The sequence below is a fragment of the Psittacula echo genome, assembly GCF_963264785.1.
Source record: "Psittacula echo genome assembly, chromosome: 32".
NCBI lineage: Eukaryota > Metazoa > Chordata > Aves > Psittaciformes > Psittacidae > Psittacula > Psittacula echo.
In genome coordinates this window covers 76,296-89,728 of record NC_137767.1, presented here as the reverse complement: position 1 = coordinate 89,728, position 13,433 = coordinate 76,296, and the positions used below count along the sequence as shown (strand labels likewise).

The following is a 13,433-nucleotide window of genomic DNA, read 5'->3' as shown; positions in this document are numbered from 1 at the left end:
TCCGGGCTTTGACGGGCAGGGCCGCTCAGCCAATGAGGAGCCGCGGGGGGGGGCGTGGCCACAAGGCGGAAGCGGCGCGGGGCGATGGCGGCGTGGGCGCGGGTCGGGGCCCTCAGCGGAGCCGCCGCGATGGCGGCCGCGGCCTACGGGGCCCACGGTGCTGGGGGGGGGGGGGGGGGGGGGAATGGGAGGTACCAATGGGGAGGGAGGGGGGGGGGCTCTGACCCATTGACCCCTCCCCCCACCTTCCATAGGGTTCCGCCGCAGCGACCGCGATGATTACCAGAAAGAGGTGAGTGGGGGAGGGGGTGGCGTGGGGGGAGGGGTTTGGGGGTGCTCCCCTCCCCCCCGCCCCCCCCCTTCATTGTGGTCCCCCCCCCCGCAGCTCTACGAGACCGCGAACAGGCACCAGCTCCTGCACAGCCTCGCGCTCCTGGGGGCGCCCCATTGCCGCCGGCCCGCGCTGGTGAGGCCCCGCCCCCACCCCCCCTGTGGCCCCTCCCCCACACCCCCCTTCTCATTGTGGCCCCTCCCCCCCCCCCCCCCAGGCCGGCTCCCTCCTGACCCTCGGCATCGCCCTCTTCTGCCTCCCCCTTTACTACAATGGAGTCACCGGAGACCCGGCCCTGAACCGCGCCGCGCCCCTCGGCGGGAGCCTCCTCATCCTGGGCTGGGCGGCCATGGCGCTGTGAGACCGCCGAGCCGCCAGGGGGCGCCCTGGGCATCCGCCGGGCCTCCAGGGGGCGCCATGAGCACCTGCTGAGCCGCCAGGGCGCGCTCTGCGCTTCCTCCGGGCCGCCAGGGGGCGCTCTGCGCTGCCGCTGACTCGCTCCCCTTTAAAAGGCGGAGCCTCCCCTTAGCCCCTCCCCTCCGCCCCTATTGGTCCCGCTGGTGGCCAATAGGAGCTGGAGGTGCCTGCAGCCAATGAAGAGAAATGGATGCGGGAGCTGTTTGTTTTTCCCGGCTTCTGATTGGCTGCGTGGCCCAGGCCCCTTGGCAGGTGTGGTGACGTCACGGCGGTTGCTGTGCAACAGCCAATGGCTGGTTGGTTCACCACCCCCTGGCTTCCTCCTCCTCCATTGGCTGCTCGAGCCAGTAGCTCTGCACAAAGGCGGCTGCTGATTGGCTGCGAGGCTGCCTCCGCCCCCCAGCCTTTTCAGCCAATAAATGGTCGGGTTTTAGCTGTGCCTCTGTGATGTCATCGGGGGCCCCAGCCCCCTCCCAGCCCCACAGGCTCCACGCCATGGGGCTCCCCCAGCCCCATAGATCCCCGCAGTGGGGCTCAGGCAGTGCCGTTTATTGGGGTCCATGGGGGGTTCACGCATACAAATGGGGGCCAGCGGGGGGGGCAGGGGGGTTCGGGCCGTATCAAAAGGGGTCCGGGGGGGCCGCAGTGGGGCTGGGGGGGGGCTTCAGAAGAAGTCGACGTCCTCGGGGGCATCGAGGTCCCGGTACTCGACAATCGACCGGGGGTCGCCCCGAACCATCCTATGGGGCACAAGGGGGGTCAGCGGGGTCCCCACATCCCCCCACCCATCACCCCCCAAGTGTTCTGTGCCCCACATAACCCCTATTGCCCACCCCCTACATGGGGGTCAGGCACCCCCCCCCCCCGCTATGGGGCTCAGCCCCCCAAGTACCTGTTGCGGGGCTTGTTGAGGTACCCCCCCTGCCCCCGGAACGTGTCGTAGTTGCCTCGACCGGCGCCGTAGGGCCCGGGGGGGTAGGGGGGGCCACCTATAGGGGGGATTGGGGCGGTTAAAGGGGGCCCGAAGGACCCCCCTATTGCACCCCCCCATAGAGCCGCCCCCCCGGCCCCCCCCTTACCTCCATAGCCCAGCATGGGGGGCCGGGGCTGCCCGTAGGGCATCATCCCCTGCGGTGTCTGGGGGGGGTACGGCAGCCCCGGGGCCAGACCTATGGGGACAATGGGGGGTCAGGGAGGGGGGCCCCCGCAGCCATGGGGGGGCCTCCCTATGGGGTGGGGTGCAGGGGGGGTGATGGTGGGTGACAGTGGGTGTCAAGGGGGTGACAATGGAGTGATTGGGGGTGACAGTGGGGTGGCAATGGGTGCCCATGGGCTATCAATGGGTACCAATGGGTGTCACTGGATGCCCATGGGTGTCAGTGGCTATCAATGGGTGTCAATGGCTGTCAATGGGTATCAATGGGTGTCAATGGGGGTAAATGGGTGTCAAAGGGTGTCAATGGGTATCAGTGGGTGTCAATGGGTACCAATGGGTATCAATGGGTGTCAATGGGTGTCAATGGGGGTCAATGGGGGTCAATGGCTGTCAATGGGTGTCAATGGGTGTCAATGGGGATCAATGGGTGTCAATGGCTGTCAATGGGGGTCAATGGCTGTCAATGGGGGTCAATGGCTGTCAATGGCTGTCAATGGGTGTCAATGGGGATCAATGGGTGTCAATGGCTGTCAATGGGTATCAGTGGGTGTCAATGGCTGTCAATGGCTGTCAATGGGTGTCAATGGCTGTCAATGGGTGTCAATGGGGGTCAATGGCTGTCAATGGGTGTCAATGGGTGTCAATGGGTATCAGTGGGGGTCAATGGCTGTCAATGGGTATCAGTGGGGGTCAATGGGTGTCAATGGGTGTCAATGGGTATCAATGGATGTCAATGGCTGTCAATGGGTATCAGTGGGGGTCAATGGGTGTCAATGGGTGTCAATGGGTGTCAATGGGTGTCAATGGGTGTCAATGGCTGTCAATGGCTGTCAATGGCTGTCAATGGTATCAATGGCTGTCAATGGTATCAATGGGTGTCAATGGGTGTCAATGGGTAGCACTGGGGGCCCCTGGGGGTGCTGCTCACCCTGGGCCGGCCCCGGGGGGGGCCCCGCTTTGCCCTCGGGCAGCGCCGGGCGCTTGGGGTCCATGAGGAAGTTGTTGAAGAAGAGCACCTCCTTCCTGACGGCGCCCATCTTGTCGCCGTGCTTGTTGAAGATGTGCTTCCGCACGAACTCCGGGCCCTGCGCCCGCCCCGCGTCACCGCCGCCCGCCCGCTCCTCCGGGCGCCCGCCCCATCCACCCCATCACATCCCATTATATCCCATCGCACCCCATCACATCCCATTATATCCCGTTACACCCCATCACATCCCATTATATCCCGTTACACCCATCACATCCCATTATATCCCATCACACCCCATCACATCCCATTATATCCCGTTACACCCCATCACATCCCATTATATCCCATCGCACCCCATCACATCCCATTATATCCCATCGCACCCCATCACATCCCATTATATCCCATCACATCCCATTATATCCCGTTACACCCCATCACATCCCATTATATCCCGTTACACCCCATCACATCCCATTATATCCCGTTACACCCCATTACATCCCATTATATCCCGTTACACCCCATCACATCCCATTATATCCCGTTACACCCCATTACATCCCATTATATCCCGTTACACCCCATCACATCCCATTATATCCCATTACACCCCATCACATCCCATTATATCCCATCGCACCCCATCACATCCCATTATATCCCATTACACCCCATCACATCCCATATTCCCTTATAAGCCATTACATCCCATGACATCCTGTTCCATCCCATTATATCCCATCGCATTCCATTATACCCCATTCCATCCCATATCCCATTCTATCCCATTCCATCCCATATCCCATTCTATGCCACTATATCCCATTCCACCCCGGTCCATCCCGCTCTATCCCGTTCCACCCCATTATACCCCATGGCACCCCATCACCCTCAGTGCACACTGTTCCACCCCGGTCCCCCCCGCTCTATCCCGTTCCACCCCATTATACCCCATGGCACCCCATCACCCTCAGTGCACACTCTTCCACCCCGGTCCACCCCGCTCTATCCCGTTCCACCCCATTATACCCCATGGCACCCCATCACCCTCAGTGCACACTGTTCCACCCCGGTCCATCCCGCTCTATCCCGTTCCACCCCATTATACCCCATGGCACCCCATCACCCTCAGTGCACACTGTTCCACCCCGGTCCATCCCGCTCTATCCCGTTCCACCCCATTATACCCCATGGCACCCCATCACCCTCAGTGCACACTGTTCCACCCCGGTCCACCCCGCTCTATCCCGTTCCACCCCATTATACCCCATGGCACCCCATCACCCTCAGTGCACACTGTTCCACCCCGGTCCACCCCGCTCTATCCCGTTCCACCCCATTATACCCCATGGCACCCCATCACCCTCAGTGCACACTCTTCCACCCCGGTCCCCCCGCGCACCTTGAACTTCTTGCCGCTCAGGGGGCACAGCCACTTGTCCTTGCCCAGCTCCTGGGTATTGGCCGTCACGAACTTCTCGAGCTCCTGCTCGGGGTCCTTGCGGCCCAGCCTCAGCGCCTCCTCCTCGCCCAGCGCCTCCCGGCCCTGCAGCAGCGGCCCCAGGCGCGCCTCGAACGCCTTCTGCCACTCGGCCACTGCGCAACGGGGGCACGGGTCTCATATGGGGGGCTGGGGGGGGGGCTAGGGGGTGTCTATGGGGGGCTAGGGGGTGTCTATGGGGGGCTAGGGGGTGTCTAAGGGGCACTATGGGGTATGGGTCAGCAGCAGCCCCAGGCGCGCCTCGAATGCCCTCTGCCACTTCACCACTGCATAGGGGGGACAGGGGACAGGGTATAGGGGATGGGATATACAGGATGTATGGGGTATGGGGTATGGGATACGGGATATGGGATATGGGGTATGGGATACGGGATACGGGGTATGGGGTATGGGATATGGGGTATGGGGTATGGGACATGGGGTATGGGGTATGGGATAATGGGGTATGGGATATGGGGTATGGGATATGGGATATGGGGTATGGGATATGGGGTATGGGATATGGGGTATGGGATATGGGATATGGAGTATGGGATATGGGGTATGGGGTATGGGACATGGGGTATGGGATATGGGGTATGGAGTATGGGATATGGGATATGGGGTATGGGATATGGGGTATGGGGTATGGGACATGGGGTATGGGGTATGGGGTATGGGGTATGGGATATGGGATATGGGGTATGGGATATGGGGTATGGGATATGGGTATGGGATATGGGGTATGGGGTATGGGGTATGGGATGTGGGATATGGGGCTATGGGGTATGGGATAGGGTATGGGGTATGGGTATGGGGTATGGGATATGGGGTATGGGGTATGGGGTATGGGGTATGGATATGGGGGTATGGGGTATGGGGTATGGATGTGGGATATGGGCTATGGGGTATTATGGGGTATTATGGGGGGTGCCGTGGGTCCGGACGCACCCTCCCCGTGGGAGACGCGGTTGGGGGGCAGCGGGCCCCGCACGTGCACGATGCCGCAGCGGTTGGGCATCTCGTCCTCGTTCACGTACTCCGAGGTGTTGTAGTAATCGACCGAGTGCACGATGCGCAGGTAGAGCAGCAGCCGGTCCAGCACCTGCGGCGGGCATCAAGGGCCACAAGGAGCACGATGCAGGCGTGGGGCAGGGATGGCGAGGAGGAGGGATAGGGCCGTGGGGCGGATGGGGGCCATCAGTGGGGTCATTGATGGGAGGATCAAGGGGGGCATCAAGGGGGGCATCAATGGGGGCCAATAGGACACCAATGGGACCCACTGGGGCTATCAATAGAACCCCAATGGGACATCAATAGGACCCCAACAGGACACCAATGGGGACCCAATGGGGACATCAATAAAACCCCAAGGGCACATCAAGAGCACCCAAAGGGGGCCCCAATGAGACTCAATGAGGACCTCAGTGGGACCCAATGGGATTCAATGGGGACATCACTAAAACACCAATGGGGACCCCAATGGGACCCAATGGCACTCAACGGCACTCAATGGGACCCAATGGCACTCAATGGGACTCAATGGCACCCAATGGCACTCAATGGGACCCAAGGGGACCCAATGGCACTCAATGGGACCCAACGGGACCCAATGGGACCCCAATGGCACTCAATGGGACCCAACAGGACCCAAGGGGTCCCAGTGGCACTCAGTGGGACCCAATGCACTCAATGGGACCCAAGGGGGACCCAATGGCACTCAATGGGACCCAAGGGGACCCAGTGGCACTCATGGGACCCAATGGCACTCAATGGGACCCAAGGGGACCCAGTGGCACTCAATGGGACCCAATGGCACTCAATGGGACCCAACGGGACCCAAGGGGACCCAATGGGACCCAATGGCACTCAATGGGACCCAAGGGGACCCAATGGCACTCAATGGGACCCAATGGCACTCAATGGGACCCAAGGGGACCCAAGGGGACCCAGTGGCACTCAATGGGACCCAATGGCACTCAATGGGACCCAAGGGGACCCAATGGCACTCAATGGGACCCAATGGCACTCAATGGGACCCAACAGGACCCAATGGCCGCGGGGCGGCGCTGGCGCGGACGCACCTTGAGGAGCTTCTCGTCGCGCTCCACGGTGACCTCGGTGGGGTTGGGCTCGCGGGGCTGCTCCTCGGCGCCGGCGCGGCCCAGCAGCTCCTCCTCCTCGGCGCTCACCTCCCTCGATGAGGTAGTCGGTGATGTGGCGCAGCACCGGGTTCTGCGAGGGCACCGCCTGCGCCGCACCGCGGGCCTTAACGCGGGGCTACGAGGGCTCTAAGGGCTTCCTATGGGGCCTATAGAGGGTCTATAAGTGGGCCATGCGGGCTCTGTAACGGGTCTATATGGGATCCACATGAGGTCTGTAAGCGATCCATATGGCGCTCTATATGGGGTCTATAAATGACGCATATAGGGTCTGCAAGCGATCTACATGGCATCTATATGACGCCTATTTGGGGTCTGTAAGGGATCTATATGAGGTCTATAAGGGATCTATATGGGGTCTATAAAGGATCTATCTGGGGTCTATAACGGATCTACATGGGGTCTCTAACAAATCCATATAGGGTCTACAAGGGACCCACATGGGGTCTATAAGGGATTCATATGGGGTCTACAAGGGATCTACATTGGCATCTATATGAGGTCTATATAATATCTATAAGGAATCCCCTACAGGGTCTATATGGGCTCTATGAGGAGTCCATAAAGGTTCTACAAGGGGCCTATGAGAGCTCTAGAAGAGATCTATAAGGGGTCTATAACAAGTCCATAAGGGCTCCATAAGGGCTCTATAAGAGCTCCATAAGGGCTCCATAGGGGCTCCATAAGGGCTCCATAAGGGCTCTATAAGAGCTCCATAAGGGCTCTATAAGGGCTCTATAAGAGCTCCATAGGGGCTCCATAAGGGCTCTATAAGAGCTCCATAAGGGCTCCATAGGGGCTTCATAAGGGCTCTAGAAGGGCTCCGTAAGAGCTCCATAAGGGCTCCATAAGGGCTCTGTAAGAGCTATAAGGGCTCCATAAGGCTCCATAAGGGCTCCATAGGGGCTCTATAAGAGCTATAAGGGCTCCATAAGGGCTCCATAAGGGCTCCATAGGGGCTCTATAAGAGCTCCATGAGGGCTCCATAAGGGCTCCATAGGGGCTCATGAGGGCTCCATAAGAGCTCCATAAGGGCTCCATAAGGGCTCCATAAGGGCTCCATAACAGCTCCATAGGGGCTCCATAAGGCTCCATAAGGGCTCCATGAGGGCTCCATAGGGGCTCCATGAGGGCTCCATAGGAGCTCCATAAGGGCTCCATAAGGGCTCCACAGGGGCTCCCTGAGGACCCTCGTTGTGCACTCACCGCCGCGGCCGCTCCATCCCCGTCGGTGCCGTTGTTGCCACCGTTGTTGCCGTTGCCGGCGGTGCCGGGCGCCGGGGGGGGTCCCGGTTGGCGTCCCCGGCGCCGGGGGGGGTCCCCAGAGGTGGGCGCGGGCGTCGAGCGCGTGCACGAGGCGGGCGGCGAGCTGGATGTCGTGGCGCACGATGGGCCGGTGCTGGGTGATGCCGCTCACGTTGCGCACGCGCCGCGTCAGGTCCCGGTTCACCCCCGGGCTCAGCTCGCAGTCCCGCAGCTGCAAGATGGGGGGGCACGGCGGTCAGGGGCGGGCATGGGCCCCATAGGGAGCCGTGGACCCCATAGGGGGACACATGGACCCCATAGGGAGCCATGGACACCATAGGGGACACATGGGCCCCATAGGGAGCCATGGACCCCATAGGAGACACATGGACCCCATAGGGAGCCATGGACACCATGGGGGACACATGGGCCCCCATAGGGAGCCATGGACACCATAGGGAGTCATGTACACCATAGGGGACACATGGACGCCATAGGAGACACAAGGACCCCATAGGGAGCCATGGACACCATAGGGGACACAAGGACCCCATAGGGAGCCATGGACACCATAGGGGACACATGGACCCCATAGGGAGCCATGGACACCATAGGGACACATGGACACCATAGGGAGCCATGGATACCATAGGGGGACACATGGACCTCATAGGAGCCATGGACACCATAGGGGACACATGGGCCCCATAGGGAGCCATGGACACCATAGGGGACACATGGACACCATAGGGGAACCATGGACACCATAGGGGAACCATGGACACCATAGGGGACACATGGACCCATAGGGGAACCATGGACACCATAGGGGACACATGGACACCATAGGGGACACAAGGACCCCATAAGGTACCATGGACCCCATAGGGAGCCATGGACCCCATAGGGAGCCGTGGACCCCATAGGGAGCCGTGGACACCATAGGGGACACATGGATGCCATAGGGGAACCATGGACCCACCCCACTGTGCACCCAGTACTGAGCCCTGAACCCCAGTATTGGCACGGAACCCCACTACAGGACCCACAGATCCCAATATGGGCCCTGAACCACAGTATGCAACCCCTGGACCCCAATATGGGACCCATGGACCCCTATATGAGCCCTAAACCCCAATAAAGGCACTGAACCCCAAGAAGGTATCCATGGACCCCAATTCTGGCCTGAAGCCCAATATGGGACCTACGAACCCCAATGTCCCCCCTTGCACCCCAACATCCCCCCATCCATCCCCCACATCCCCCCGGAGAGACACCCAACTCAGCCACTAAACCCCCCAACCCCCCCTAAAACCCCCCGAAAACCCCCCCAACCCCCCTAATACCAAACCCAAACCCCCCTAAAACCTACCCAACCCCCCTAAAACCACCCAAACCCCCCTAAAACCCCCACCCCCCCAAACCAACCCAACCCCCCTAAAACCTAACCAAACCCCCCTAAAACCAACCCGAACCCCCCTAAAACCACAACCCTAAAACCAAACCAAACCCCCTAAAACCAACCCAAACCCCCCGAAAACCCACCCCAACCCCCCTAAAACCAACCCAACTCCCCTCAAAACCAAACCAAACCCCCCTAAAACCAAACCAAACCCCCCTAAAACCAACCCAAACCCCCCTAACTCCCCCAAAACCAACCCAAACCCCCCTAAACCCCCCCAAACCCCCCCAAAACCTACCCAAACCCCCCTAAAACCCCCCCAAACCCCCCTAAAACCAACCCAAACCCCCTAAAACCAACCCCGACCCCCCTAAAACCCCCCCAAACCCCCCCAAACCCCCCCCAAAACCAACCCAACCCCCTAAACCCCCCCCAAAACCAACCCAAAACCCCCCTAAAACCCCCCCCAAACCCCCCTAAAACCCCCCCTAAAACCCCCCAAACCCCCCTAAACCAACCCAAACCCCCCTAAAACCCCCCAAACCCCCTAAACCCCCCCAAACCCCCCTAAAACCCCCCCAAACCCCTCCAAACCCCCTAAACCCCCCCCAAAACCAACCCAACCCCCCCTAAACCCCCCAAACCCCCCCCAAACCCCCCAAACCCCCCTAAAACCCCCCCGACCCGGATGTTCTGCAGGCTCCAGCAGATCTCCTTGATGTTCACGCTGCGGTCGAAGGTGACCCAGCCCCGGCGGAAGAACCTGCATTGGGGGGGGTCACACAGACACAGGATGTGACCCCCATCATGGGGCCCCCCCATAACCAACACCCCCTTGGGGGGGGCACCCACCTCCTCTCGGGCTGGGGCTCGGACAGAGCCACGCGCATGAAGCCGGGGTAGCGCTTGCAGAGCTGGGGGGGGGGGGGGGGGGGAAAGGGGGGTGAAGGGGGTTTGGGGGGGCCCTGGAGCACCCAAACCCAAACCCCCCCCCCCCCCCGGGCGCTCACCGCCACGATCTCGGCCTGGGAGATGTTGGGCGCGATGTTGCGCATGAACAGGGAGCAGGTCTTGTGCAGGGGCCGGGGTTTGGGGTCCGGCCCCCCCCCCCCCCCCCGCGGCCCCCCCGCCTCCTTCTCCTTCGCCTTCGGTGGGGCTGAGCCCCCCTCGTCCTCGCGGCTCTTCTCCTCTTGCCCTTCTCCTCTGCGGGGATACGGGGGGGGGAAAAGGGGTGAGCAGCACCATGGGGACCCCCCCATGGGGACCCCCCATAGGGACCCACCCATAGGGACCCCCCCATAGAGACCCCATAGGAACCCCCCCGCAGGAACACCAATAGAGACTTCATAGGGACCCCCCCATAGAGACCCCATAGGGACCCCCCATAGAGACCCCATAGGAACCCCCTCGCAGGAACACCAATAGAGACCTCATAGGGACCCCCCCATAGAGACCTCATAGGGACCCCCCCATAGAGACCCCCCCGCAGAACACCAATAGAGACCTCATAGGGACCCCCCATAGAGACCCCATAGGGACCCCCCATAGAGACCCCATAGGAACCCCCCGCAGGAACACCAATAGAGACCTCATAGGGACCCCCCCATAGAGACCCCATAGGGGACCCCCCCATAGAGACCCCATAGGGACCCCCCCACCAGGAACACCAATAGAGACCTCATAGGGACCCCCCATAGGAACCCCAATAGGGACCCCCACATAGAGGCCCCCCAGTAGGGACCCCAGAGGGACTCCCCGTATACTGACCCCAATAGAGACCCCAGAGGAACCCCCACATAGGACCCCCCCAAGAGAGACCCCCATAAAGACCCCAATAGGGACCCCATAAACCCCCCCCATAAGTCCCCCCATAGCGACTACAACAGGGAGCCCCCCATAGGAACCCAATAAGACCTGCCCTTAAGGACCCCATCAATAGGACCCCCCTAGGGCCCCCCCATAAGGACCCCAATAACGACCCCATCAATAGGGACCCCCTAGGGCCCCCCCCATAAGGACCCAATGGGGCCCCCCCAGGCCCGGGGCCCACCCTGGCTCTCGGCCGGGCGCCGGCCCCGCTCCCGGTCGCTGTCGGAGTCGCTCCCATCCTCATCCTCGTCGCTGTCGGTGCGGGGGCGCTGGGGAGGGGGAAGGGGAGGAGCCAATGGGGGCGGGGCTTAAGGGGGCGGGGCATGAAGGGGGCGCAGCCACGGAGCATGGAGGGGAGGGGATGGGGGGAAGGGGGGGCTTGGACCAAAGGGGAGGGGCTGAGAGAGGGGAGGGGCCAATGGGGAAAGGGGAGGGGCCAATGGGGAAGGGGAGGGGCCAATGGGGAAGGGGAGGGGCCAATGGGAAAGGGGAGGAGCCAATGGGGAAAGGGAAGGGGCCAATGGGGAAGGGGAGGGGCCAATGGGGAAGGGGAGGGGCCAATGGGGAAGGGGAGGGGCCAATGGGGAAGGGGAGGGGCCAATGGGAAAGGGGAGGAGCCAATGGGGAAAGGGAAGGGGCCAATGGGGAAGGGGAGGGGCCAATGGGGAAAGGGAAGGGGCCAATGGGGAAGGGGAGGGGCCAATGGGGAAAGGGAAGGGCCAATGGGGAAGGGGAGGGGCCAATTGGGGAAGGGGAGGAGCCAATGGGGAAAGGGAAGGGGCCAAATGGGAAGGGGAGGGGCCAATGGGGAAAGGGAAGGGCCAATGGGGAAGGGGAGGGGCCAATGGGAAAGGGAAGGGGCCAATGGGGAAGGGGAGGGGCCAATTGGGGAAGGGGAGGGGCCAATGGGGAAAGGGAAGGGGCCAATGGGGAAGGGGAGGGGCCAATGGGGAAAGGGAAGGGGCCAATGGGGAAAGGGAAGGGGCCAATGGGAAAGGGGAGGAGCCAATGGGAAAGGGAGGAGCCAATGGGGGTGTGGCTTAAGGGGGCGTGGCCAGGGGGGTCCCCTCTCACCTTCTTGCCCTCGCCTCCCCCTCCTCGTCCTGGCTCTTGTCCTGCTCCTGCGGCTGCGGCTGCTGCTGCTCCGGCCCCGGCGCGCCCGGCTCCTGCCCCCCAGCTTCACCATCACCCTGGGGGGCAATGGGGGTCAATGGGGTCAATGGGGGGCAATGGGGGGCAATGGGGGGCAATGGGGTCATGGGGGGCAATGGGGTCAACAGGGGCAATGGGGTCAACGGGGGGCAATGGGGGGCAATGGGGGGCAATGGGGTCATGGGGGGCAATGGGGTCAACAGGGGGCAATGGGGTCATGGGGGGCAATGGGGTCAACAGGGGCAATGGGGTCATGGGGGGCAATGGGGTCAACAGGGGGCAATGGGGTCATGGGGGGCAATGGGGGTCAACAGGGGGCAATGGGGTCATGGGGGGCAATGGGGTCATGGGGGCAATGGGGTCAACAGGGGGCAATGGGGTCATGGGGGGCAATGGGGGTCATGGGGGCAATGGGGTCATGGGGGCAATGGGGTCAGTGGGGGGCAATGGGGTCAATGGGGGGCAATGGGGTCAGTGGGGGGCAATGGGGTCATGGGGGGCAATGGGGTCAATGGGGGGCAATGGGGTCATGGGGGGCAATGGGGTCATGGGGGCAATGGGGTCATGGGGGGCAATGGGGTCAGTGGGGGGCATGGGGTCATGGGGGCAATGGGGTCATGGGGTCATGGGGGGCAATGGGGGTCATGGGGACGCCCAGAGACCCAATGGGGACCACAGGAGAGACCCCATGGCCCAAGGGGGACCCCAAGAATCGCCCCGGGGGGGGGGGACACCCCCAAACCTTCTTCTCCTCCTTGTCCTCGGGGCCCTTGCGCTCGGGCTCCGGGGGCCGCGGCTCCTCCTTCCTGGGGCCTTCGGCCTTGTCCCCGCGCTCCTCCTCCTCCTCCTGCTCCAGGATGCGGAGGTCGTGCTCCGTGCCCCCCTCCATCTTGATCACGGCTGCGGCAAAGGGGGGGTGAGGGCGCCAGGGATGGGGTGAGGGCGCCAGGGATGGGGTGAGGGCGCCAGGGATGGGGTGAGGGCGCCAGGGATGGGGTGAGGGCGCCAGGGATGGGGTGAGGGCGCCAGGGATGGGGTGAGGGCACCAGGGATGGGGTGAGGGTGCCAGGGATGGGGTGAGGGCGCCAGGGATGGGGTGAGGGCGCCAGGGATGGGGTGAGGGCCCAGGGATGGGGTGAGGGCGCCAGGGATGGGGTGAGGGCGCCAGGGATGGGGTTAGGGCACCACAGACAGGGTTTAGGGTACCAGGGATGGGGTTTAGGGCACCAGGGGATGGGGTTTAGGT

At 62.2% G+C, this 13,433-nt stretch overlaps 2 protein-coding genes across 2 annotated transcripts in view; one reads left to right on the top strand and one right to left on the bottom strand.

Moving 5' to 3' along the window:
- The first annotated feature begins 71 nt into the window (after positions 1–71).
- Positions 72–1,179, top strand: TMEM256 (transmembrane protein 256). Its single transcript, XM_080636401.1, has 4 exons — positions 72–157; positions 255–292; positions 386–466; positions 549–1,179. Exons 1-4 carry the CDS (start codon positions 85–87, stop codon positions 690–692), a joined length of 336 nt encoding a protein of 111 aa, XP_080492527.1. The 5' UTR covers positions 72–84; the 3' UTR covers positions 693–1,179.
- A 103-nt stretch (positions 1,180–1,282) lies between these two features.
- Positions 1,283–13,433, bottom strand: part of SRRT (serrate, RNA effector molecule) — a gene marked incomplete at its 5' end in the record, with an annotated part of 14,836 nt that continues 2,685 nt past the window's right edge. Inside the window, 18 exon segments of the mRNA XM_080636388.1 lie at positions 1,283–1,488; positions 1,641–1,737; positions 1,828–1,917; positions 2,833–2,989; positions 4,280–4,473; positions 5,309–5,462; positions 6,442–6,552; positions 6,554–6,625; positions 7,726–7,801; positions 7,803–7,996; positions 9,851–9,929; positions 10,019–10,080; positions 10,177–10,355; positions 10,358–10,362; positions 10,365–10,369; positions 11,217–11,304; positions 12,110–12,225; positions 12,930–13,296. Of these exon segments, the coding sequence (XP_080492514.1) occupies positions 1,413–1,488; positions 1,641–1,737; positions 1,828–1,917; positions 2,833–2,989; positions 4,280–4,473; positions 5,309–5,462; positions 6,442–6,552; positions 6,554–6,625; positions 7,726–7,801; positions 7,803–7,996; positions 9,851–9,929; positions 10,019–10,080; positions 10,177–10,355; positions 10,358–10,362; positions 10,365–10,369; positions 11,217–11,304; positions 12,110–12,225; positions 12,930–13,296 (2,122 nt within the window). The 3' untranslated portion in view covers positions 1,283–1,412.